Consider the following 27500-nt stretch of genomic DNA (forward strand, 5'->3'; position numbering starts at 1 on the left):
GCTAGTGTACAGTAGTAATTGCTCATTTAAAGTCAGTATTGTTTAGTGTTGTGTTATGCTGTGCAGTGCTGAAAACGTATTGAATGTTCATTTAAAAAAGAATGTGTTGAGCTGTGCTGTGCTATACTGTGCTGTGCTATGTTGACTGTGCTGTGTTGAACTGTGTGATACCGTACTGTGGTGTGCTGCATACAGTAATGTCATACTCAGTTGTGCTGTGTTGTGTTGTTCCAGTGTGCTGTGCAGTGTTGTGCTGTGCTCTGAACAGTTAGGTTAGAAGTTTGTTGTGTTGTGTTGTTTTGTGCTGTGTTATATATGTCTTGTGTTGTGAAGTATTGTGTTGTAGTCCTGTGCTGTGCTGTGTTGTGTTGTGTATATTGCATTGTGTTGTGATGTATTGTGTTGTAGTCCTGTGTTGTGTTGTGTTGTGATGTGATGTATTGTGTTGCAGTCTTGTGATGTTTGGTGTTGTGTCAGTGGTGATGTGTTGTGTTGTGTTTATTGTGTATATTATGTTGTGTTGTAGTCCTGTGTTGTGTATATTGTGTTGTGTTGTGATGTGTTGTGTTGTAGTCCTGTGTTGTGTTGTGTTGTGTATATTGTGTTATGTTGTGATGTGTTGTGTTGTAGTTCTGTGTTGTGTCGTGTTGTGTATATTGTGTTGTCTCGTGTTGTGTTGCAGTCCTGTGTTGTGTGCTGCTGTGTCAGTGGAGGTGAAGACTGCCTGGGGAATAAGGGGACTATTTGTGTTGTGTTGTGTTGTGTGCTGCTGTGTCAGTGGAGGTGAAGAATGGCTGGTTGTGTTGTGTATATTGTGTTGTGTTGTGCTGTAGTCTTGTGTTGTGTTGTAGTCCTGTGTTGTGTATATTGTGTTGTGTATATTGTGAAGAATGCCTGGGGAATAAGGGGACTATTTGTGTTGTGTTGTGTTGTGTTGTGTTGTAGTCCTGTGTTGTGTATATTGTGTTGTGTATATTGTGAAGAATGCCTGGGGAATAAGGGGACTATTTGAACAGAGTGACGGTACAGAGGGGATGTTAGCATATAGACAAACTAAGATCAATGAGTTCTGTCCCCATCAATTCACACAGCCTTGGTTTTGTTAGCTACACTGATTAGGGTGAAGTACAGATACACCACACACACACACACACACACACACACACACACACCTTGGCAATTACTCTAGAAAAGGAGAAAAAAAAACCCTCAGCATCTGTGAATATTCTTGGCAGATGTGAATAAGAACAACGATGCTGCTACAACCTATGCTAAGGCATCAACTCTGAATGCGCACGCACACACACACACACACACACGCGCGCGCACACACACACACACGCGCGCACACACACACGCGCGCGCACACACACACACGCACGCACACACACACACGCACGCACACACACACACACGCACGCGCACACACACACACACACACACACACACAGAGGCTGTATCAAACATCGCCTCAGTCCTCAGAGAACTCATACATATTGTACGAGGTCAAGCGCTGAGCTGGTTTTAATTTGAATGACAGATTTTCTTCATCAGGGATACGTAATCAATACTCATGAAACAGGGCTGACATGTTTTGACTGAGACAGACTAGCCCCCCAAAAGCATTTACACACACACACACACACACACACCCACACACACACAGAGGTACACAGAGTCGAGGAGTCAGCATTAAGAGACACCCTGTAATAAATAATGGTGGAAACCCTCCCATGATTCTGTGCGGCGTTCTTGCTTTCCAAACAAAAAACCATCTCTCTCCACAAAAGTTTCCGCCTCACGCCAGAGACCTGATTTTCCGGAACCTCGACGCTTGAACTTGATGCGCATCTTCCGTTTTCGGTTTCTTGCAAAACCGGTACGATCAAAAACAGCTCAGATCATTCCAGTCCGTCATACTGATTCTTTTACACAAGCAAAAACATTATATAACCATGTAGAAATCACATTAATAAACACAGCCATAGATCTCCCTCACCGATGGCGCGCACTAGAAAAACAAATAAACAAAATACAGGTACAAGCACAGGTTTTCCATTTATTTCTTTTTTTAAATATATCGTATTTCATGTATTTCCCTATGTGCAGGTGTACCACGCTGTGTTATGTAAGAATGACGCTGTCCACGATATTTAGTTACTGGATACCTAGAATACCTGCACATACAGGTACCAATTAGACCAGTCGGTGATGGGCCCCGTGTAAGGATAATGTAAACAGGCCGGACCTCGGAACATCTCGTCTGTAGCGTGGATCGCCGGGAAAGGTGATCTCCGCAGTGGAGACTAGGTAAGGGGATCTGTCCGTCATCGGAGACGGAGCGTGCAGAAGCGACACCAGACCCCCCCACCAGCCCCACGAGGGAGGGGAGAGAACACCCATTCATCTTTATCCGGCGAGCCCCCCCCCCCCCCCCCTCTCCCCTCCCCTCCCCCCGCCTCCACCCTCCTTCTTTTTACAGCTCCATCTCTCACGCTCCTTTATCCTTTCGCCGAATCTCATCTGTCTATCTCTCTCTTTTTCTCTTTCCCATCTGGCGTAGTGTGGTCTCCCGTTGCCAGTGAGGAACAGAATAAACAAGACAAGGACGAGATCAAACTCTCCATTAAAATTCCATGTAGTGTTCACCCGTGGACGCTCACACACACACACGCACACGCGCGCACACACACACACACACACACTGCAGTCCACAGCTGCCAGCGCATACTTAAGAGATAAAGGAAGGAAGGAAGAGGAAAGGAGAGTCAGCTTACCTTTCATCACTCGGCACAAGCACGAAGACACACACACACACACACTCACTCAAACACACGCACGCACACACACACTCACACAAACACACGCACACACACACACACACACTCACACAAACACACGCACGCACACACACACACTCACACAAACACACGCACGCACACACACACACTCACACAAACACGCACGCACACACACACACTCACACAAACACACGCGCACATACACACGCGCACACACACACACGCACACACATACACACTCACACACACACGCACACACACACACACACGCACTCACACACACACACACACACACACACACGCACACACATACACGCACACTCACACACACACATACACACACACTCACACACACACACACAAACACACACACGCTACAGAAATCTAAGTCTCCGCAACACACACATCTAGTGTATCACAGGGTCCCCCTGCTTTCCAGCTCCAAACACCTAATTTCAAACTTCTCAGTCGTCCGCAAAACCTTTACACGTTACACCGCGTCACGCTGTTCATTAAAGGATGTAGCCGGAGGTGTGAGGCCAAGTCAGTTACAAACAGACAGACTAATTTTACACATTCAGTCAGTCATTTCACAACTACTAAATTTAGTCTAGCTCATACAGGCCTGTGCAGTAAGGGCTGTGATGCATTCCGCTACATGCATCGCATGGGAGGGGTGGAAAAAATGCATCGATTCCTCAAAGCAATTGTTTTATTGACAGATAATAATAAAAATAAAACTTAAAAAAAAAAAAAAAAGAATGGGGAAATAACATCACACATCAGTTACTGGTGATGTCATCACTAAATGACCTCACTGATGGAAGAACAGGAGGTCGAGAGGAGGTGCTTTTACACAACTACACGTTTATGTCATTTTATCGGTCCGACAGTACCGAAATGTAGATGATTTGTGTGATATGTCACACCTTTAACTGCATCTGTGTGATTCAACTTACCGAATCTACACTACAAGCATGGGATACACATATGAAAATCTAAATACATCTATCATAATAAAAATAACTTGTCAGGCTTTTAAACGCGAGACACAACAAAATACTCTTAAATTGAGGCCACGTGCAAACAAAATATGTAAGGTTTATTTAGCATTAGTTTTTTTGCTTGTTTACATATTATATTTACATTACAATACGGACACACATGATAAACACATTAAATGTTTAAATCATCTTGAAATAATAATAATAAAAAAAAAAGACATCAAGCAGCCTTGAATTAAACTCAACGGAATCGAGAGAGAAAGAGTGAAAGCGAGAGAGAGAGAGAGAGAGAGAGAGATTGGCGGCGAGAGAGGAAGAGAAGTGTACACAGAGTGAGATGTAGAGTCATTTGCTATGAACGCTAGCACAGCTTTACCTTATCAATGAGATACAGAGGCAGGTTGGAAACAGCACACACTAAGGCTAGATGTCTTATACACAAACACACACACACACACACGCTCACAGTCACATGCTCACATGCATACACACACGCACACGGGCACCCGTACATGTATGCGCACACATACACATACATACATACACACACACACACACGCACACACACACACATACACACGCACATAGGGTACAGCATTATTTTAGAATGATTACCCTAAATGCCTTCTTTTTTTTTTTCACTGTTTCAGTGCCTTTCACTGCTGTTGTCCATCTTAGATTAATACTGAAATCACAAAACAGGTTTACCACATTTCCAGTCATAGCTTTAGTACGCATACAGCAACAATGCTTCCCGATCGGGCTCGGGTCACATGGCTTTACCTGGCCGGAGTCACAAGCAGCCTCAGAGTGTAATATTCAAGTATGGACAGAACCAATAGCAGTGCTTGGCTGGACTGGCCACTAATGCTCATGGAAAAATGGAGTTTGGGATTTTTTTTTTTTTTTAGTTATTTCTATTTTGTTTGATTTTTTTATGTTGTATGTTTATGTGTTATGTTAGCTGTACAATTTTTTTTTTTTTTAATTTGATGACAGGAGTGATGTTCGTCAGTCTGAAGGTGTTTCAAAAGTCATGTTCAGAGACTTAGTGCAATGACCCCACACACATATACACACACACGCTGAGAAGGACATACACCATCTTCGGCCATCACGCTTGCCAAAAACGGTCAAATAGTTTATTCCAATGTTTTGTCACAAAGCCTACATACCAATGTCATAAACATACAGCCAGAAATGCTACACTCTTTTGGCCCAGTGTGATTGTGTCAGAATATCAGAATAATAACGTTTTTTTTTTTTAAAGAATATTTCGTCAGATATTTACAGACGGTTATGGGATATATCACCATGTGATCATCTCAATCGATCTTCAAAGAGATCAAACAACTATCAAATAAATATAAGTTCTTTTATGACATTGTAACGTAGGCTTTATGCAAACATGTCAAATTAGCAGAGAAATATGACGTCTCACGACCCAACCATCCCCTCAACACATTAAAAACAAAGTCAATGGAGAAAATTAAGGCACCTGACAAAAAAATGGCCAAAGAAACTCTACAGCACAAAATGTTTTTGCAGGAGGTCTAGAGAACACAGCTTTATTACTTTTCTACTGGGTGTAAACGGCGGAGGTAAAGATTTCTAGATTCTACCGATTAGCATCCACGCTTAGCTGGACAGAATGGGAGCGAGTGGAAACCATGGTTTGACTAGCTAAAATCTTGGCCCCATTTCTCTCGTCCTCAGCGCTTAGGAGGCTAGCACTAGCATCTTGAAACTTCGCTTTAACAGCCAAAGAGATGCAGCAAATTTTCAACTACAGTGTGGGACACGAGCAAATGACAGTGATAAACCTGTCCTTGAAGGTCTCAGATACCTCCACAGACTGTCCGAATGACCTTGTTATAAAGAATGGATAGATATTATCACTATATCTATGTTACAACTTTTCTCTTCTGTTTCAGATCGTTCTAATGCCTGTTATCCTATTGTGTTCTATTCTAATCATTTAATAAATAAATTAAACAATTAGGGGACATCCAAGTTCTACTACTGTCTCTACACAAAGCGAGAGCGCACACACACACACACACACACACAAACGCATACATAAACACACATAAAATCGATGCGTCTTCTACAAACAATGGTCATGCAGTAAGGAATCACTTTGAAGAAGCAGCTCGTATTAAACTGAAAAAAGACCTTCTAACCGGACTTCAGTTTAAAATCAGGAAGGAGAGATGAGTAGAAGTTTTTGTTTATCATATTTGGAAAAAAAAATAAGAATATTAATTATGCTAATACTTGTTTAAAAAAAAAAAGGTTTTTTTGAACGATGATCTTGATATTCTCTTTTTGTGGACAGCACTGTATCCAGAGGTCAAACTCCAAAATCATCAGTGTTTGGTTATTTTTGGGAACAATATTGAAACAAAAAAAAGTTAATTATTTAAGAGGCTATCTTAAGGAGTTTATAACTTAGAAAGGGGACCAGGTTTTCTCTGGGGGATATTATAAAACTCGCTAGGACTGTCGTGTAATTGTCTCTAGATTAATCTGACTAGTATCTGTTGGAAAAACTAACGTGAAATAACTAGGGGACATAGCAAACCTAATACTAGTGACAAGCCCTGCTCTCACAATTACAAATGCCAGTCTCCTCTCCGCACTAGCACGTCTGGCAACCAAAGCTTGTCTGGATAGCTACCGTTAGCACAGATGGCATGCTAGCATCTTTAGCTACCCGCGCTTTTGCCCTTGGTAAGTTTTTTTAGGTGGAGTGCATGCCAACTAAATACTTCAATAAATTACAAATTACGTTGCTAACGTTATGTTACAGTGGACAAAATCTGAGATTATCCAATAACAACAACAACAACAACAATAATAATCATAATCATAATAATAACAATTCCAGTTATAGAAATAAATAGATTTAGAGTTCTGAGTGGTTAAATATGTACATATACCTGATGTTCAACAGCACAGTAGCGTCTTGTTAAAAACATTAATGTCTAACATTTAATTCTGGGGTTCCTGCATTTTCTTCAAAGAATCGTTTCGATATTCAAAACTGCACATCGACATTCACTCCATTCCCAAAAGGATGAGTGGGAAAACAAGAGCCAGCCGGTTTCAAATAAACACTTGCTTCTATCACACTTTTTGATTTTTCTTTTCTTTCCTATGTGTCTCTTGTTGAGTGTTTTTCGTTTGTTTGTTTTTTTCTTTGTTTATTTATTTGATGCACATTTGTTTATTTCCAGTAAGGCTCTGTGTGTAGTTAGTTTCCTTCTTTAGTGCAGCGTTAGTCTGCAGGTCCCCCGTTTTATTTCACCTTCTTTTCCAAGGACCTCACATGGCCGTTCCGCTTGTGTTTTCCATTGGGAATTCCATTATGACAATGTCCGTTTACTTTGTCAAATCCGACCGGGGACGCTTGACAGAATCGCGACTTGACGAATTTGCCTATCCTGTACAAGCAGTAGCCAATCAGAAACAGTCCTACTCCAAACACCGCTGCAACGTCCAGTAGGAAGTACTGGTAGGTAGGGATGTTGTGGACGGCTGGGCGGAGGTGCTCAGCTCCGTTGTGACGGAGGATGTAGCTGATCCAGTACACAGCTCTGTTCACGGGATGACCCGGCTGGTCTTTATGGATGTTGGACAACATCTGAGCTCGTTCACGATACCTGCACAAATCCCCAAGACACGTTAGTTTGTTTGAATTTGAATACGAGGGAAGAGTGTAGGGAATTAACGACTGCCCAAATTCCCAATTTATTCTGTATGTAATACCCGCTGCTCACCACTGGATGGCAGTGTTGCTTCACTACTCTGAAAATTCATGTTCTTGAGTAGGTCTCCAAACTTTTTTTTAGCTAGGATTGAAATTCATGATTCTTTCTTTGCTTGTTTGTTTGTTTGGAGGCTTACTGAAGGCAGCCTCTCTTCATCATGTAGACACTGTCCTTAATTCATATACTTTGAATAAGAAAAAAAAATTGCCTCATGACAGAACTGATTCACATCTCATGTCCTTGCCATGAATAAAGGGTAATGTGACCAGAGAATTACAACACACTTCTTTCAAAAAGGGTATATCTACAAATATTGACATTTAAAATGAAATTTAAAAAAAAAAATCAACAGTTACTGGTGGGTACAGAGTGTGACAACAGCTTTAGTGCAACGTAAACCTGAGTTAGCCTCTATTCATTTGTTCGTTAAAAATTAACACTCCTATCTGTCTTTCCCCTCCTTTTTGCCTGTGTGAATTATTCCCCTGTCCGTAAGAGTGTACAGAAGCGCGTTTTGACATTATCTCTTCTATAGTGTGTGTGTGTGTGTGTGTGTGTGTATACACAGTACCTGTTGTCGGCAATAACATTCACCATGGCGGTGTGAAGGTCTTCCTCGCTCATCTTCTTCCACTCCAGCATCACGCCCATACCCTTCGCCTGAACCCGCGTCATCGTGTCATAATGGTCCCCAAACAGGGGCACACCAACCACCGGTACACCGTGATACATGGCCTCGTAGATACTGTTTAGACCCCCATGACTCAGGAACGCACGTGTGTTTCTGTGTCCTGGTTTGTACACAAAGAGAGAGGGAGAGAGAGAGAGAGAGAGAGAAACGTATGAATTGCGAATGGGTTGAGGTAGATGGAGAAATGTTGGAGAAATACGGAGAGGTGGTTCTGGTTTGACTACGAGGACGGACATTGTGTCGCTCCGTAGACGGATAGCAAGTTAAGGCCAAAGTAAACACGAGAGAAGAACCAGGAGCCAAAGAGAAAGAACAAAAAGAAGAGATTCAAAATAGTGATTCAAATTTTTTTTTTTTAAATTTCAAAATTTTCAGCCAAGACATTTGAGATACCTTAGAGAGACATTTAGTGTCTTAAAAACTGACAAACTTAACCTTTCTCCTAAATGAATCAGTTGACCATACATTTGTATTACACAACCACTATAAACACATCCATGACATTATGAATAATATGAAGGTATTTTGTCGTTCGTGAAGGTACGGATAAGAGAAATGGGCAGAAATTCTGAAACTATGTCTTTTTTTTAATGGTTAGCATGATGAGATAATTACAGTCGGCCCACCACATTTGCAGGGGTTAGGGGTACCTTTAAAGATGCATTAGGTTGTGAGAAACGCGAGATACGCCGCGCGCTGAGAGACCAAACACGCGAGTGAGGCTGGCTAGCACCGAGACGGACTACACGAAACAGAGCGTGTAGTCCGTACTTCTTTAGCGCACTGAAACTTTTAACAAAATTGAACTTTTTATAATAAATTTGTGTATATATTTAGGGTAGTACATGATAAAACAGATCAATAATACATATATTTTATGCATTTATGACTTACTAAACTTTTTTTTAGTTTTCTTTACATTTTTCTAGTCTACGCGCGTCGTCTGCGATTTTTCCGCAGCGGGTCGCAAAACTCCCCAAAAATTCCCTTTTAATTATTGATGGCAAGCTCGCGAATAATAAAATCCGCAAAAGTTAAACCCACGAAAGTCGAGATTCGACTGTAGTCATTATTACAAGGGGAACATCACTTTATGGTTTTGATGAGTGACGTTTAGTCACAAATTCCTCCAAGTGACTGACCTCCCGTGTCTCTCTCCATTTCCCGTAAAAAACAGGCCACATCCACTTAAACAAACTCTCGTCATAATTAACTTCGTGAAGGCATTAAATAAACAGTTTGCTGTTCCATGACGGGGACAGACGTCCATATGAAAGTAAACACGCTCCTTTCGTTCAGTTTTAACCAAGGGGCTTTGTAAGAAATCACTGCTACTCCTGTTCAAAAATGATTTCCTCCGGTCGACCCTACTTCCTGCGGAGTTTATCTAGCTGTGCATTCATCCAATCACAAGTGAGCTTTATACATAAACGTAGGCCAAATATGGATCTTTATAAAATACTAATTTCCAGGGAAACATACAGTTAGGGCAGATATGCTGGAATCGTGAATAATAGTTATATTAGTTCACATATTATAACCAGATGCATATTTCGAGTGTAACCATAAATACATATTATTCCACATTGGTAAATATTCTTATAGATCAAAGGGCTCCAACAACAGAAAAGAAATACTGAAAGTGTTTAAGGTAGCTCTGTCTGTGAGTGCATGTGCATGTGTGTTTGTGTGGCAGAGGGTTGTAGAAGGGAGAGAGAGAGAGAGATGCAGAGAGAGTAAGAGATTTGTTTACTCTGTGTAATCATTGACAGCTAATGGTCCAACAAGTAACATTTACCTCTCAGTGTCAGTCAGTGTTGTGTATGGACTGGGTGACTTTTATATCATGTGTAACCCAGTGTGGACATAAAACAACAGACAGATACTAATGTCAAGTCTGTTTCTCTAGGCAACAGACGACTCCAAATGGAAGATTTATGTGGAGGGGGAGGCGCTTAGACTATTTATTAGGAAAACACTCTTTGGCACAACGACGGTAAACCAAACGCCTCTGGTAGAGTTTAATGACCGCAGAGACCAAGGTCTCGGTCAGTGCGCGCGCGCGCGCGTGTGTGTGTGTGCGCGTGCCTCTGTGACAGGGAGAGGTGGAAATAGTGACGGACTGAAAGGAGAAAGGAGGAGTCTGCCGTTATCTGGCCACTATTACTGCGAAATGTCTTAGTTGTGACATCATCACGATTCAAGACGATCGAAGGAAGAGAGAGAGAGAGGAAGCAAACTAGACGTCTTTAATGAGAATAACTGACCAGCACAGAGGAGATACAGAGAGGCACCAGTACACGCACACACAGAGTTTCCCTCATGCGTTCTCTGTTGGAGGATGGAGGGATGAATGAGGATTGAAACTAAAGATAGAAGAGAACGGAATTTCTGATTGATGTCCTCAGTGACCCTTTGGCACCGGATGAGTACACACACACACACACACACACACACACACAGGCTTTGTGTTCTCAGGGACAACACAGACATTGTCCTTAGATGCAGAGGAAGGGACTGCAGTGGAAAGACAGACAGACACACACACACACACACACACACACACACACTTCATGTTATATATGTCAAGTTAAAGAATGGTGAAACAATTCTTAAATCGTGCGTATGTGTTTAAGATACGTAACATCAAAAGAGGAAGTGAGAGAAAAAGTGGAGAAAAACTAGAGACAGAGAGAAACAGAGAGAGACAAGCTTCCACTTACCTAACAGATCATTCTGTGGCATCCAATCCACCAGTTTAGTGTTGTTGCCTAGGTTACGGGGAGGAACTCCTGAAAACCTGAAGAAAACCAAAATCGTAATATCCCATTACTATGAATATTTGATTACATATGATTTTACACTCAACATAACTAAAGACTTCTAAACAAATCTGACCGCTGACCAAGCTAATACTTGGTGATTTTCATTCTTTCAAGTGTCTGAGAACACGGTAGAGGTGCTAAGTGGCATTATAGTGTATAAATAGAGCAACTGGTATCGACCTGTGACAACTAACCAATTTAAGTAGTGTGGATGTAAGGTAATTAAAAGTGATGCAGATATCTGAGGGTTTGTTTTTTTTGGGGTTTTTTTTTGACATCTGGTGAGAATGAGGTTTAACCCATCTCATCAAAACTCACTGCTCTACTCTCCTATCCCCTTTAAATGACAAATGTGTATGGTAAAAGTTGATCTTGTCAAAGCCCAGTTTAACTAGCTATATCTCCTCTTTTTCACTCAGGAGATGTTTCATTAAAATTACACACAGAAGGTAGAAGCCTCTTCATCATCATAAAAAAGTTGAAAGATAGCCGTTTAGCTTGAATGGGTGAGAGACAGAGCAAGAGAAAGAGGGGAGGGGGGGGGGGGGGAGAGAGAGAGAGAGAGGGCATACATTCACCTAACATGCATACATTCATTCTCTGTCTACAACAAAGACAACATTCAGCAGGATAGAAATCAAAGGAACAATTAGCGGAATTCAAAAGTTCCCCCGTCAACAAGAAAGACAGAGAGAATTAGAGGAGGCAGCTGCCTCTTCTGAAACACACACACGCACACACACACACACACACACCATCCCTCTCCTTAAACCTAGATAATTACAGGCAGATACAGGACTGACAGAGCAGACAAGAATCTAGAACTATACCATTCAAGAGCTCGACAGTATTCTCGAATACTTGTCTATAATTAAACAGCAGGCTAAGTATATGGTTCACATTAGCTAATAAATGAATGGTGAGTATATTGAAGACAGAGACATAGGAAATATCTACTCAGAGTTGGATAATCTACACATGAGAATGGAAATAAAATCAATAGACTGTACCACTGAAATTGCTTTTAAACTGCTAGGACAGTGTGGCATATATGAGTGTGTGTATGTGTGTGAGTGTGTGTGTGTGTGTGTGTGTGTTCCCAGAGTACTGTGTGTCTCAGGACATAAACAGCTTACGCGGCCATCACATTATCTGATGACAAACAGGCTACAGTTACTAAGAGACAGAACACACCAGTAGGCAAGTGGAGGCTCTAATTACCATCATGTTCTGTGTGAACTTGTGTGTGTGTGTGTGTGTGTGTGTGTGTGTGTGTGTGTGTGTGTGTGTGTGTGTGTGTGCGCGCACTCCTGTGTCCACGCTTGTAACACCTCTGTGGTGTGCGTGCGTATGTGAGGTGTGTGAGTGTGTGCGTGTGTATATGTGTGTGTGTTTTGTTTGAATTTTCCCAAGAGAAATTCCTCTCTTTCTTAAACCACCTCATTAGAGAACAAAGGACCCAACAGTTCTGTGCAGACAGAGTTATCAAACCCAAGCCTAAAAAACCTTCACCTTCGCTTATCATATTCACTCCAAAATAGCTTTAAATGATGCCTTTTGGCTTTGTGTGTATTACTGGGTGGGTGTTTGTGGGCGTTTTTTTAAACAGAGTTTCATAGAGTACTTTTTTTTTCTCTGCAAATGTACAAGAACATTGCATAGAGTACAATTTCCCTGTAAATGATTACATTTATGACTGGCCTTCGTGACATTCATGGGGAAACACTCTTTCAAACACCGTTCCTTCCCTTCAGAGACTCTCAATCCATCCAATCCTTTCTATCTGCCTATCGTTCTGTCTATCTCTCTACCTACCTACCTATCTCTCTCTCTCTCTCTCTTTCTTTCTTTCTTTCTTTCTTTCCCTCTCTCTCTCTCACTATCTTTATCAATCTATTTATCTTTCTATCAATTCTTAACTTAAGGTCAACACAGAAGAACTTTTGAGAATAGGGATATAGGAACAATATAATGGTCCTTCAAACTTTTACAATGTCACAGTATACATACTGCACCATGTCCACACAAACAAACCGTGGGTGGCGACGAGCTTTACCCTGAACTGAAGGTTAACTCTCTAACTTTAGTTTAACTTATTATAGAAGGCGAACTATGTGAACTATGTATATCTAAACAAAAAGGACGAGGCAGCTGAATCACAGTCAGATGAATATATAACAAATGAGTGTCACAGCCAATTAAAAATGTATTAATGCTATAGAAAAGGAACGCGACCTTTCCCTCTCAGGTGAACTATGTAAGAGAGCAGGAACACAACCAACTGGCTGGTTCCCCAAATGAATGAAGGAAAAAAAGCGACTTAGAAAATGAATGAACGAACAAATGAACGAATGAAGGAGTGAACGAACAAACGAACAAATGAATGAATGGGTGAATGAACGAACGAACGAACGAACGAACGAGTGAATGAATGAATGAATGAATGAATGAGAGATGGCATGGGGTAAAATGAGGTACCTCCAAATGACTCTCTGAGGTAGACGAGCCAATGCCCCGGCCAGTTTATGAGCAATGTCATCGGACAGGTATTTCACTCCAGCCCCGAACGATACAACCACAAAGCCATGTTCATCCGTGCTCTCCACCCAGTCTTCAAAGTCCTAGACACACACAAACACACACACACACACACACAAAAATCAGGTTTCCTGAGTCAGCAAATGAACAGTCTATAATTCATATTACTGCTACATAGACCTTGTATTCAATTTCACAGTCAGAAAGTCGAAAAAGTTATACTGCAAATGACGTTGCTTAAAAGTCTGTGTAAACAGGCTAGTCTGGATTAAAGTTAAACCGTTTCAAATGTGCACACTCATTTTGTGTACTTGGTGGAAATCTGTGTGACAATAATGTACCTGTACCTTAGAATTCAGAGTACCGAGAAATAGAGAGGAAGAGGGGAAAAAAAGACAATGAAGCATTTATGATGAATGTCCCCCCCCCCCAACTTTAACTGCCAGAGTTCATTTTATTGCTTCCTTTATCTTCATCCGAAAGGTTACTGTGTATTGATAGCGGGGGGTATATGTTTAATGGCCTTCGTTTAAGACAGACACCTAAGAATGTCTTTCTCTCGGCGTCTCTGTAACAAGTTTCCACTTCAGGCTGTGAACTCTCTGTTCTCAAATGACCCTGACTGACCCCCCCCCACCCCCTCCCTTCCCCCTCCCCACCCCAGGCCAGCTTTCAGTCTCATCAACTCTCTCCACACACAAAGACAAAGGAGCAACATGGTCATGACTCTAGATTACAGCCTTAGGGGGAAAAAAAGGAAAGAAGAAGAACAAACAAAAAAAAAAAACAAGAAGAAAATATCAGAATATTAACATCCATATTGTAGTCTGTGTTATACCTACATTTCTGGGAGGGGGGAGGGGGGAGGGGGGGGGTGTTCACCTTTTTTCAGCTCAAAAACACAATTCAAGACACAAATTCTAGAACTGCTCCCTGTCTTTCGCTTATTATCATAAAACGGTTATGATGCCATAAGCAGTCCCAGGCAGGTAAAGAGCGACCGTATTGGCTATGATGCCATAAGCAGTCCCAGGCAGGTAAAGAGCGACCGTATTGGCTATGATACCATAAGCAGTCCCAGGCAGGTAAAGAGCGACCGTATTGGCTATGATACCATAAGCAGTCCCAGGCAGGTAAAGAGCGACCGTATTGCGTTGCATATGATCTCCATATGAATCCACAGACACGTTTTGTATGTTGGTCACAGTTTTCCAAGGTTATCGCAGGCCTCGGAAACAAAAAACGCGAGGGTAGTTTTATGGCAGCATAAAACTATGAAGACTTCAACCCTTGATGGATGTCACCAGTGAATCATAAAAAAGATTAAACAGACACATGGGTAGAACGACAAAGCAAAGCAAGCTACGTGTGCCACACTAGGGTCTGTTCTCACACTGTCAACTGTATTATAGCTACTTGTTTTATGGCATTTAAAAAGAGAGAAAGGGAAAAAAAACCCAACACTAAATTCAAACCTTTGCTCAGTGGACAACACAAACAATGTATTTCTGGAAGGAATAAATGACGAAGAGTCCTAGTTCGAAAAGAGACAAATGGTCTGAAGTTTCTTCAAAGATGAAGGAGGGACTATCTGTAAAATAATATTTTAAATTCAGTTTTTCTTTTCTTTCAAAAAAAGCAAGCATAACGCATAGACTAGAACAAGTTAAACCTACAGCAACACTAAGGCTGATTTGCTACTGGTCAGCTAGGGGAACTCTACATCTAAAATAGCTGCACAACATAAAACCACACTTTTTTTTCTTTTTTTTTTGAAACACACCTGGTTCAGCTAGTTAGGCATTTGAGGAATCTGTAAACAATAGAACTGGATGAGTTAAAAAAAAAAAAGTGTTAGAGAGCACACAAGTTGTCTGTCTCTGGACTATTGCATCTTACTGCTGACAATGCAGTGTCTTAACTCGTTTTAACCAACCTTCAAAGAAAAGGTTAGAGTTGAAAATATGAAATATGACTTTAAGGTCTCTGACGTCTGAGTGTAATTAAACCCCTGGGTGAAACACTTTCGCAGAAATGTGTATGTCGTGAGGCAGTGCGTGTGAGGTGAAAGCCCTGATGACTGGCTTGAGGTACAAGAGCATGACGTGTCCTCATTGGTGCCCTTATGCGTGTTTTGGAAATGGCACACAGTTAGCCTAAAAAGCAGTCCTAGGTCCGTGATATCAATTCTATCCAAAAAAAAAAGTTCAACTGAGTAAACTAATTAAATAAACCAAGTCCATAAGGACCACCAAAAAGAGCCCCCAGTGAGACAGAGGTCTTTCGTTTTTTTTAGTTACTGTGGGTTCGGTGATAGGAACGGATCATACTGCAGCAATTTCGAACAATGTACCAAGAACTTCTTGTCACAATAGCCAGTCAATAGTAATTAGATTACATTAAAACCCGTGAAACAGCTTTACCGCCCGTTTGCTATGAAGCCACTACAATACTAAGCCCAGTATGAGTCAGTATCACATACAATACGTGTTTTCTCTTTAAAAGGCCTAAAAGAATTCTACACTAGAATGACAGGGAAATTAGTTTAAGTATTATTTGGCTTGGACATGCTGTGTAAGCAAAACTGTGTTTGCATTGTTCCTGAGTTCTGTCTTCTAGTGTTAGCACATCTCTCTACAACCTGATGGCACGGCCCCAGTTGTAGACTTAGGTATTTGCTCTGTTAGTTTTTACACAGTTTGTTTGACACAGGCAGGGATTTAATTTGTTGGCTTTTCTGTTGAATGGCCAAAGTCTAGTGTTAAACATTGTGCTACTTTAGAATGGGTGAAGTTTTGAGCCAAATGAGCTTTAGAGCACTAGCGTCGTTGGCGGCAAAGCACTGGCCTCTTAGCGTTAGCCCTTTAGCATAGCTCCAGAATGACTGGGGTTTTTGTGTTAGCTGTGCATTTGAGCGATGCAAAAAAAAAAAAGGGGGTCCAGCTGCAGGAGGACACCCTGCTCTGGCCTGGCACTGACTAGCTAGCCTGGACACTAGCTCCTGTGTACTCTAAACACACTTAACAATGGGCACATTTACACACACACCCCCACACTTACACACACACTCTGCATAATGGTTCTGTAGCGCACAATGCTTCTTTGGGGGTTTGGTATTCCAAAACTGCCAGCCCGGGCTAAGAACCCCCCACTCCTATTGAACTCAGTGCAGCGGTTCGCGCAATCACTAGCATTGATAAAAACAAGCTTTGTGAATGCACACACAGAGGTAAGGATCCCAAGACTCGATGTTGACCTTGGATGGACGTTTAGCCACGATACTCTCTTGAGTTTCGTTAATGCCTTGAAGTTCGCATCCAGGCAGCCGAACTTTTGACAAGGATATTGTCGGGACAGGGTGCTATTCTCAGAGCTTTAAAAATAATAGTCAAAAAACAATCGATTCGTTCAAAAAGTACTTGGTGTCCTATCTGCTCAACCGGCCTTGAGGAAGTTAAGACACGCTCGTCAAAGGTCGTGGGTTAGCTATGTGACATTTCGGGACGTTTGACGCAAGGCCAGTGATAGATGAGGCGTGAAACGTTTGGCTTCCCCTGACCACTCACTTAACCTGAGGCATAAACTCGACGTCCGTGCCAACGCGTGACGTCACTGACTGTCGTGAAAACCTGAGTTATCCACAGAAGCTGCGCCACACAAGCATCCCAACCAAGCAAGGGATGGAAGTCGGAGCCCCAGCACAGCAGCCGTTCTCTATAACTTTAATCAAATCCTCTGAATGGAAGCTCCCTTGTTTCTGTTTTTACATAGGAAACCTCAAACATGTCAATGAATTCTAAATGACATCGTTCAAAAGTAAGTTACACAGTTCAGAAATAATGTCAGGAAATGAATGGCAGATAATGGGGTTTTTTTTTTTAGCATTCCCACACTCTCGCAAAGTTACACACAGAATGTCACAAGGTTTTTCATAGCCTTATCGCAGGGCCGTCATCTCTTTGCGCTTTTGTGGACACGGCCCGTTAGCGCTACATCTGTCTGTAGTTCACTCTCTTACCTCCTTTAACTTTTTCTTTCACTTGTATCTGGTCTAATACTGAGCTTAGCAGCAGCAGTTATGCCACAGACAGCTCCTTAACGGCCATATGCTTGGTTTGTATTCTGCCTCTTTTGGAAGTCACTTTGGATAAAAGTGACGGCTAAATAATTGAATGCAAATGTAAATCTGATGCTCATAGGCATCGTACTGGACGGTCACAGCAGTTCACAGTTGACTCTCTTAGGCCAGAGTTTCAATAAAGTGTTTTGTTCGTTTGTTTATTGCTACCTATCCTATCTTTTTGCACCACATATACAGTTGTTGTTGTTTTGTTTTGTTTTTTTTTTATCGCTCATTACTATATTATAATCTATTATATTTTTTTGTATTGTATTTTTTATCTATACTCCTTCGCCTGTCTTTCTGCTACTGTTAACCCCCCAATTTCCCTGCCTGGGGATCAATAAAGTCTCGTCCTATCTTATCTTATCTTATCGACGGCCTTGCTCCAAAGTCGAGACGCCGCTTATCTGTCGCCCACTCACCTGTGGTAGTGGGCTGGGTGGTTTGGTCAGAATCCCCCCGACGTAGACGACGTGTGGTAAGGTGGGCCTGGGGAACTCCAGTGCCATGTCCGTGCACAGCATCCAGAGCCGGGTTTGCTGGACCAGGTCGTGCATGGACGCGTAGGGCTGGATGTTGTACTTTCTCATGATGCGGTCGTACTTGGGCAACACCAAGAACTGGACGCCAAACCTCGACACCAGGTACACTGCCGTGTTGGCCACCCGTTGCAGCAGCGACATCCGGTCTGTGAGTAGCGAGTTGAACTCGGGGACGTAGGAGAGCGGCGCCGGGGCGCCTACCTCGGCCGGGTACCACAACCCCGTGCTGAAGACGGCGTACTGGACCCCCAAGATGTGGGCGATGACGAAGCCGCACATCTCGTTGGGGTCGACGAGGAGAAGGTCGAAGCGTTCGCGTTTCAGCTGCTGCATCACGGAGCTGCTGCCGACGACGGCGTCGCAGTTCTGCGAGTAGTGGTCCAGGATGTCGAACAGCTCCAGCGCCGTGAACCGCCCGGCGAAGATGTTCCGGACTTTGGACTGCAGGAAGTCGTCGGCCGAGGTGCTGTTGAAGATTCCCGGGTAGCGCTGGAGGCGGTAGTGGTCCGAAGGCGGTATCTCACGTCCTTCCGATACGAGAAAGACGGTGTCGTGGCCTTCGGCGTGTAAGGCGGACGCCAGTGTTTTGAAGATGTAGAGGTGGCTTTCGAACATGATGGGAGGCACGACGATGATTTTGGCAGCCCATGACGACCGTGAAGATATGCAGCATAGCAACACAGCGAAGAGGACAAGGGATGGCTTCATGACTGCCGGGGAGAGAGAGAGAGAGAGAGAGAGAGAGAGAGAGAGAGAGAGAGAGAGAGAGAGAGAGAGAGAGAGAGAGAGAAAGAATATTAACACGTGTGGTAGTGGGCGGATAAAGACCACATTTCATTGCAGAGTTCATATTAGACTATTAGACTAAACTCAGCATTAATACCATTGATAGCCCAAATGATAACATGCTAATAGATATGTAAAGAAAAGAAAAGATGGATGATTAAAATAAGCCTGACATAGTGCCATGGCACTGCCCCATAATCCATATGCTCTATAATAATGACTGACACAACTTCAATTATTGGCATAAGAATGGTGTTATGAAGTACTTTCTGTCCTTTGAAGAAGGATTTGATCAAATAAGCGAGCAAATAAGAAAAAAAAAAGTACTATCAGATGTTAAAAGAGTTTAGGTGTGGTGCACCCCTCACTATTATCAGCCTTGAATGTGAATTAAAAGTTCAGTGGTCAGGTGACAGACATTTCACAATTCACCTCCTCAAACGCATATAAGAACACTGGTAATATATAACTTTGGTACTCCTTTTAGCTGTCTTGTAAGATTAATGGGATGGTCACAGAGCCATTTAAGAAACACCCTTTCAGAATAAAGTTATCATGGAAACATGAAGTTATGTTTTCCCAGACTTTCGACAGCATTCATCATCACATGCTTTTAGGAGTATTAAACAAGGGTGAACTGCAAACATTCAAGTGACTGTACATTCAAAGAGCACACACACTCTTTTACAACACTGTGTTTCTGTATGTGTGTGTGTGTGTGTGTCAGTCACTGTGAATGTGCAGATCCGCATCAGCACTAACCTGTAATTCAGTTTACACGGGACCAGCCTATAGGAATTCAATGACAGATGATTTTCTCTGATAAAGACAGTTACTAAGGCTCAGCACAAACTCGTCTCATTCACTACGACTCATTCCAGAGCCACACCCATGTAACTAAACAATCTCCTCTCTGTACAAACGGTTATAATGCTTTACCAATGCATAGGCCTCACACACACACACACTCACATTCACAAGGGATATGCCCATACACTCACGTGCGCTTTCTCTCAAAAATCTCAACATCTTTACTCTACACCAATTAAACAATCTACACATCATGTCAATGCACCCTTAACAATCAACAACAAAGTGTCCTGTTTCTTAGGGCAAACGTGCTGATCTGGAATCAGTGTTTACCTATGACAGTCCTACTTAATACAGTTGTGTGGAGGGGAAAGGGAAATGACGCCAGATCAGCGGCAGTCCCTGATGAGTGTATATGTTCACAGAGAGGGGCATGTCTTGTGGGCTCTGCCTTAGGTCACGTTTCTTTTCCTCTGTAGTTTTGGCAAATGAACAACTATTTAAACGCATTCATACCTGGCGCTGTTTCGTTTTTAAATTAAAAATAGAAGGAAAAGCAAAGTATCGTCTAAACTCCAAAGGCACACCCGGAAATATGAAAACAATCCATGTACTCTAATGGGACCAAATATGTGCTTCTTAACGCAGCTACCTAACTAAATGAACCGTGGCTTAAGCATTTGAATGTTATCAGTTATACTGGCCCCGAACAGAAAGACTTGCATTTAAAGCAGAGAGACCTCACTTCAACCTGTTCCAAAATCCCATCCAACCAATGACATGGAAAGAAGGTTTTTTCGAGTGGAAAAGAGTCTGTCTTGTAGAATTTCTTTAACAATGTATAAGTTGACTTTATAACAGGTTGTTGCATGCATGCTATTAGTGAATTAAACTGTGATCTTATGATCACTTTACTTTCTTGGCATAGAGTTAGTCCCGAAAGAAACATGAACCGTTTCAGAGCGTCTGGTCCTTAATTAACAGGGTGCAAAGCAGCAAAAACATTCAAAATAGACTCCCCGTCATAAACCATCTGCTATCATGATCCAGGTGGCCGGGTAGCTAAAGATGTGCACCCGCTAGAGAAATCTCTCCCACAATTGGCCTCCACGGTGTTAGGTGGGCTAACGTTACAGAAAAAAAAACAAAAAACTCCCAGGGCTGACTGTTGACTGTTGCCATGGTAACCACACCAAAGTCAACTCTTCCTAGGAGACGTCATAGCTTGGGTTACTAACAGAAGGGTCAGGTTACCACACCAACGGACCAGAGCTACAAAGCTGACGTGAAGGACATGAAGATACCCAGAATTGAACAATGAAATATTGTAAGTGGGATTCTGTCATCAAATACCTGGAAATGAACAAAGTAATAACTATAGACCACTGTTGATTGGTTTGATGTAAAGTGGTTTCTGGGGGTTTTTTTCTGTTTGTTTTGTATGATTTTTTCTTAAGTTTGATGTTTAAGATATTTAGACCAGTTGCTTGACCATCTGGTAACATATCAATGGTGTTTTAAATACTAACATTCAATATATTATTAAAATGTTATCATGTAGAGAGTTACTACACTTCTGTTACAATACTGAGTGGAACACAATCCCAAAAAGTTTCATTCATCCATCCACTACTCAATCTTTCCATCCCTCCATCCATCTGGGAAACACAAACTATTCATCCATTTCATGAATCCATTCATCCATTTCTCACACCCTTCACTTAAACACACACACACACAAACTTTCTCACACACTATTAACACACTAAAACAAAACAACAACAACAACAAAAAAAGTCACACAAATTTCTGTCTTCTACTGATAACATGAGCACACAAAACTCATTTTTCACAGTCTGAAGTATCTGTTGTTAATTTCAAAAAAAAAAAAAAAAAAAAGTAATACGACACGTTTTAGAGATGAAGGACGAGTTCCCCAAAAACATTTTCTCAGAACTCTGTCAAAATCTCTTCTCTTTTTTTAACAACAGAACTGTATAATGGTCAAATAAGTAGAAAATGTAGGTGGATGAGTCACCCTAATAAGATTTCGATCTGAATTATATACAAACTATTCCATATGCTTCCTATCTTGATTATCTCCACCCTGACTAAAATAACTTGCCTTCAGAGACATTTGTTGAACAACACCCAGATCAGTTAAAAATTAACAGCATTTAACAATTTAGGTCTATTAGTCATGCAGGTACCTGCCAGCGGCGAACATGATAAAACTGTACAGTTCACGAACCATCCAAACGGAGCCAATCGAACAGCATCCAGATCAGGGTGGGAAATAAGGACCAGCTACCAGCCAAATGCTAGTAAAATATGAAAGTGGCTGGTAGATTTCAGACACAAAATAATGATTTACTGTTGAGTGGCTGGTGAATTTGAACGTTCATCTGTCAGTGGCTGCTAGATGTTTAGATTTTGAAAAAAAAAAGGTGATTTCCCACCCGGATCCATATACAGGTGCTACTGTCATATCACGTAAACGCCGTGTAGGTGTGACCACAGAGACGAGATACAAAAGATAAAAACTGAAGCTCAAGTGATGCGTATAGCTCTAGTGATAAAACGAACACATCTCCGCAAATGTAAACAGGCTTTACATTATGCAAAACAACGTCAACGAAAGCAGCGTGACGACGGACAAACGCCCCTCCTCGGAGAAATTTGAATTTCAAACGCGTCGTTTCGTAATGAAACGATGCGTTTGAAAAGACGCAATACAAAATAAAATTTCAGAGGACACTACTTTAAATATATATTATTCAAATACATGTGATTAATGCTAAACTGGACTAAACCCACTCTACCTACGCATAGCAAACGTGTGTAACTGCATCCACTGTTTATCCCCAAAAAATGATAAATCCATTCAACCTCTGAGGTCACACACACACACACACACACACACACACACACACAGAGGTCCTGGTGGCTGAAGTTGCACAATTTCACTTGGTTTAATACATTTTTCGATATCGTACCAGATTCGTCAAAAAACTTAAACTATGTGTAATAAACTTTTCCTCGCAATCAGTTAGCAAGTTTTCCTTTAGCGTGCTTTTCCTCTGGAGCCGACATAACTACTTTGGGATTATCAATGCAGTATTTAAAAATTACCAAAAAACAAACAAACAAAAAAAAAAAAAACCCCAAAACAAACAGCAACACAACTCGTGTTGATGACAAAGAGATTTGGAAGGAAGTGGCTCAGTGACATCATCTCTTATCAGTGACTAATATGCACGAGGACTAAAGTTTACGTGTTAAAGGTGAGGTCACACCAGCTTTTGGAGGGGAGTTTTGGTGTGACTTTCACCTTAAGGGATCTCTCATTCGGTAAGAAATACCTAACATTTAAGCAAGGAGCTGGAGTACATTACATACACTCTCTCTCTCTCTCCTTCTCTCGCTCTCTCCTTCTCTCTCTCTCTCTTATATACTGTGAGTGCATGAGTTACAAAGATCTTATTCTACAGGTCACTTAAATGAAAGAAAGAGAAAGACTTGTCTGTCTTGTACATATCCTTCCTTTCTCTCTCTCTCTCTCTCTCTCTCTCTATCACCTACTTATTCAGTCACACACACACACACACACACACACACACATAAACACACACACACACACACACACACACACACATAAACATACAGGAGCAGGTAAGGTGGAGCCCAGTCCACAACATACCGACAACATGCCAACAGCTGAGACTCGAAACTTGCCGGACAAGATTTCTTTCTCTCTCACTCTCTCTCTTTATTTATCTCTCTCTCTCTATCTCTCTCTCTCACTCTCTCTCTCTCTCACTCACACACACCAACAAACAAAACAACAATAGAATATCTCTGCAAATTTACGGTTCTGTGTTACACAACTCACAACCGCCATACATTACCACATTCTTAACAACTGCCTCCTGTTCTCTCTCTCTCTCTCTCTCTCTCTCTCTCTCTCTCTCTCTCTCTCTCCTCACACAGTCATGCAGGCACCTACTGCTCACCTGATTTTTTTTTTTTTTTTTTTTTGGAATTAGAACACTTCAGAGAAATACTCCTAAGTCACAGTGTGTTGCAGGTTCACAGTGTTTCTGTCCACGCAGGTTTCCACTGCCCTGCCTTGGACAGAGGACACCACAGGAGAATATCTGAAAAAGCCTAAACGTGCTCCTGAGGTCAGTCCCGTAGGACACAATGTCGGCTCCGTCAAAGCTATTTTCTCCCGACTGACTAATTATTATACAATAGCGTTATTGTACATAGCTAGTTGACTTCTGTTTACGTCAGCAGTTCAAGTAGGGGGGGGGGGGGGTAATAAATATACAATTTCACAAAAACAAAAGAAACATTAAACACTGTAATTATGAATAAATGATATTGTAAACTCTCTTTTGCACAACAGTGTCCAATTGCCGTGGTTTAAATGTAAGCGGTTACGTTAGAATACGGTAAGTCAGCTGCTACTTGTCCAACGAAGTTAAGAAGGCCAGGGTTTGAGTATCACCCTAATTACGGAAAGATGCCCCCTGCAATGCGAGTATCAACCTACAGCCGCACTGACCGCCAGTATTTAAATATTTATAAGCTAAAGTAACGCTGCTAGAAATTTACGTATCATCTCACAGGTGCGACTGCGCTCTGTCCTCTACCCCGTCCCCTTCGGCTCTAGTTAAAGCACTGACAGAAACCTACTTAAACCACTCTATTTGCCAAAGCATTGGGCAAAACGTATCTGTGCTTTGGGTTTTACCTTCAAAGTGAACCTTGATCATGAAGCACGCGGTGGAACATGAAGATATGTGGGTAAACTAGTTTCTACCAGATTTCGTAAAAAAAAAAAAGGGTCATAGAACCTCACGCAACAATGCAATATCCACGATGGAGGACACGACACAATGGTCGGGAATCAGTCCTCAAAAACACCCATAGGCTATCTTAAAAAAAAAAAAAAATGAAAAAGTTCCCATAGGCTATATGTAATTGGAGTCGTTCTTGGATTGATCCTAAGTGAATCTTCATTGAAATAATTCCACCTGTAGCACTTTCAGTCAGTTACAAAATAATTTCAACGACGCCGCCCCAACATACCTTGTACAGGTGAGCTATGTCAGTCAATACGAACGTGCCCTCCGAGTTCACGGCCCCTCCACGGTCTTCCGATTATTTCCTGAGGTAAATCTCCAAATGGGGTTGAGCGAAAATCGCTTCTTTGCCTCAGCAGGCGAGCCACTTTTTTTCCAGAGGTCGAAGTGAATCAAATTTTGGTCTTAGGGGGCGGGACTAGTCTGTATGTCAGGGATCTATGATTGGGAGTGGTCTGGAAGTGGGTCTGTCAGAAGACAATAGAAATTGCGTTCTTATCCGGCGGGCAAGGGACAAACGCTGCGCTCACACTGTAAATACGTGAATATGTACATAGCGAGGCGTTTCAACCCTTTTTCGGATCATCTCGAGTACACCTACGAGGGCGTATACCTACGACGCGCAACTGCTTGCGTTCCCTAGGCAAACAGACGCGTATGTTGGTTAACTGTAATTTCTTAACGATTTTCATGGAAGTATTTTTTGAATCTATGAATATTATAATTGTCTAAGGAATTATAATTGTAGGAATCATCTTAAGATAAATAAATATTATACAGCAAGAACGATTTTTTTTTTATTTTTAATTTTGGTGCAATTATAACGCCATTCAAGCAGAGAAGATTCGGTTACGCACGAAAAAAAGCTGAATGCTGAAATATACTCATTCATGAAGATGGATAAGCAGTGGACAATCTTGACATTGTGTGTGCGGTGCGTACGCGCGTGCACAGAGAGAGAGAGAGACAGAGAGAGAGAATATGAGGACTGCGTTTAAATCATTGATGATTTGCTGTGGTTTGCTCGGGTAGAGTTTCTTCGGTGCTCTGCTCTGTAGGTCGCTGTGTGTTACTTCGTTGCGTCCACTTAACCAGTATAACTATAGTAGTGTGCCGGGCTGTAACTTCGTAACTAGATCGCTCGAGATAACTCTTACTGAATGATTGATTGAAACCTATGACAGTTTCAATGAGGCGTTACTTTGTAAACATGTTTTGTCCGCACAGACTTGAAAGTGGACCGTTTACTGTGAAGCAAACCGAAATATTTCAGGTAAACTCAATGGTCAAATACATAGCCTATCTCCAGCCTTGCGGAGCATTCGTTTCCGTAACGTGTATCGACAGGAGCCTTTTGAAGTCTGCGTTAACATGGTTACTCAAGGCGAGGTAGCCCTTGAAAGATTCAGGACCCTCAGTTCAAACCGCCTGTTTTATAATTAAACTTTGAGACAACACAAAGTATTTCTCATGGTCTTTCTTAGTTTTTACACCCAGTATCGCAAATTTAGGCTGAGTCTGGACTTCGAGCACAATATATTAATATGTCCACGTGAATAAAGCTCTACTCATACATGGCACGTACAGTATAGGTTACCTCCTCTCGTAGTTCACTGTATATGTTGTCACGTGTAAGGAAACGTCAAGAGGCCAGACCTTTCTCTGCCAACTCCGTTTGTTTTATCGTGTTGAACTAAAGGTGGCTAGTTGAAGGGGGGGGGGGTGCACTTTTTTTTTTTTATTAAGGTATCAGTCGCTGACGTCTGTACCAGTCTACAACGCTGGCCTGTCATACGATTGAAACTCAGTCGCGCGAGAGAAATGTCTTTGCACGAGTCCTCGAGAGGTCAACGTCCACCAGTTTTAGAGATAACGATGAATCATGTGACCAAATATCAAAAAGCTGTCCCTCTTTCTGCTTTCTGCTCCTTGTACTTTCTGCTTTTTCTTGGTACCTCATGCGTTGCTATGGGTATGTTCCGTGTGCGTTGTATATAGATATATATCGTTTTTAATTCTCCTTTAATACTCTTTTTTAATCTATGTACGCTGTTGGTATAGGAGGAACAACATTTCATACTTGATTGTACGCAAGCGCATGATAAAATGACAATAAAAGAATCTTGTATCATGTTCTCTTTATCTCTAACTCTCTCTCTTCTTCCTTCCCTCCCTATCTCTCTGTCTCTCCTCTCTGTGTTTGTGTGTGTGTGTGTGTGTGTGTGTGTGTGTGTTTGGGGGGGGGGTGTTAAGACAGAAGATAGAGGGGGAGCATGAGAGTTGGGTCAATGGAAATGTACCTAAACCCCCAGGGAAGGGATGGCTCAAACCCACCCACACACACACACACATGCCATATGCACCTCTTTCACGGTTTGGACAAGTTACTAAGGATCTTACATTCCACAAAACCTCACCTAAATCCACAACTGAGCATACTCAATACAAATCAAACACACCGCATACAGTATTTAAATAATACAAAAAACTATCTGTCTGTCTATCTATCTATCTATCTGTCTGTCTGTCTGTCTGTCTGTCTGTCTGTCTATCTATTTTATTAGTTAATGTTAAGGTTATGGTTAGGGCTTGGGTTTGAGTTTGGTATGCGAACTGTGGTTACAGTAAAATGGAAGTTAGTGGAAAATCCCCACAAGTACAGTAAGACAAGTATGTCTGGTGTGTTTTTGTGTCACAGAGAGAGGGAGCGAGAGAGAGAGAGAGAGAGAATGCATG

The 27500-nt window shown here is 41.8% G+C and overlaps 1 protein-coding gene across 1 annotated transcript; it reads right to left on the reverse strand.

Annotated features, from left to right (window-relative positions):
* Positions 1-6746: 6746 nt before the first annotated feature.
* ugt8 (UDP glycosyltransferase 8) lies at positions 6747-25215 on the reverse strand. The gene is made up of 6 exons (XM_030788243.1): positions 24991-25215; positions 18178-19007; positions 13573-13715; positions 10993-11069; positions 8150-8369; positions 6747-7470 (listed from the first exon to the last, which is right to left on the reverse strand). The coding sequence occupies exons 2-6, from the start codon at positions 19003-19005 to the stop codon at positions 7107-7109; spliced, it is 1632 nt and encodes a 543-aa protein (XP_030644103.1). The 5' UTR covers positions 19006-19007; positions 24991-25215; the 3' UTR covers positions 6747-7106.
* Between the last annotated feature and the right edge of the window lie 2285 nt (positions 25216-27500).

Source organism: Chanos chanos, chromosome 11 (assembly GCF_902362185.1).
Source record: "Chanos chanos chromosome 11, fChaCha1.1, whole genome shotgun sequence".
Taxonomy (NCBI): Eukaryota; Metazoa; Chordata; class Actinopteri; order Gonorynchiformes; family Chanidae; genus Chanos; species Chanos chanos.

Coding starts and splice junctions, on each gene's coding strand:
- ugt8 (XM_030788243.1), bottom strand. CDS start 19,005: ATGAAGCCATCCCTTGTCCTCTTCGCTGTGTTGCTATGCTGCATATCT. Junction 8,370..10,992: donor GCCACAGAATGATCTGTTAG/GTAAGTGGAAGC, acceptor TGTACAAACCAG/GACACAGAAACACACGTGCG. Junction 7,471..8,149: donor AATGTTATTGCCGACAACAG/GTACTGTGTATA, acceptor GGATTTGTGCAG/GTATCGTGAACGAGCTCAGA.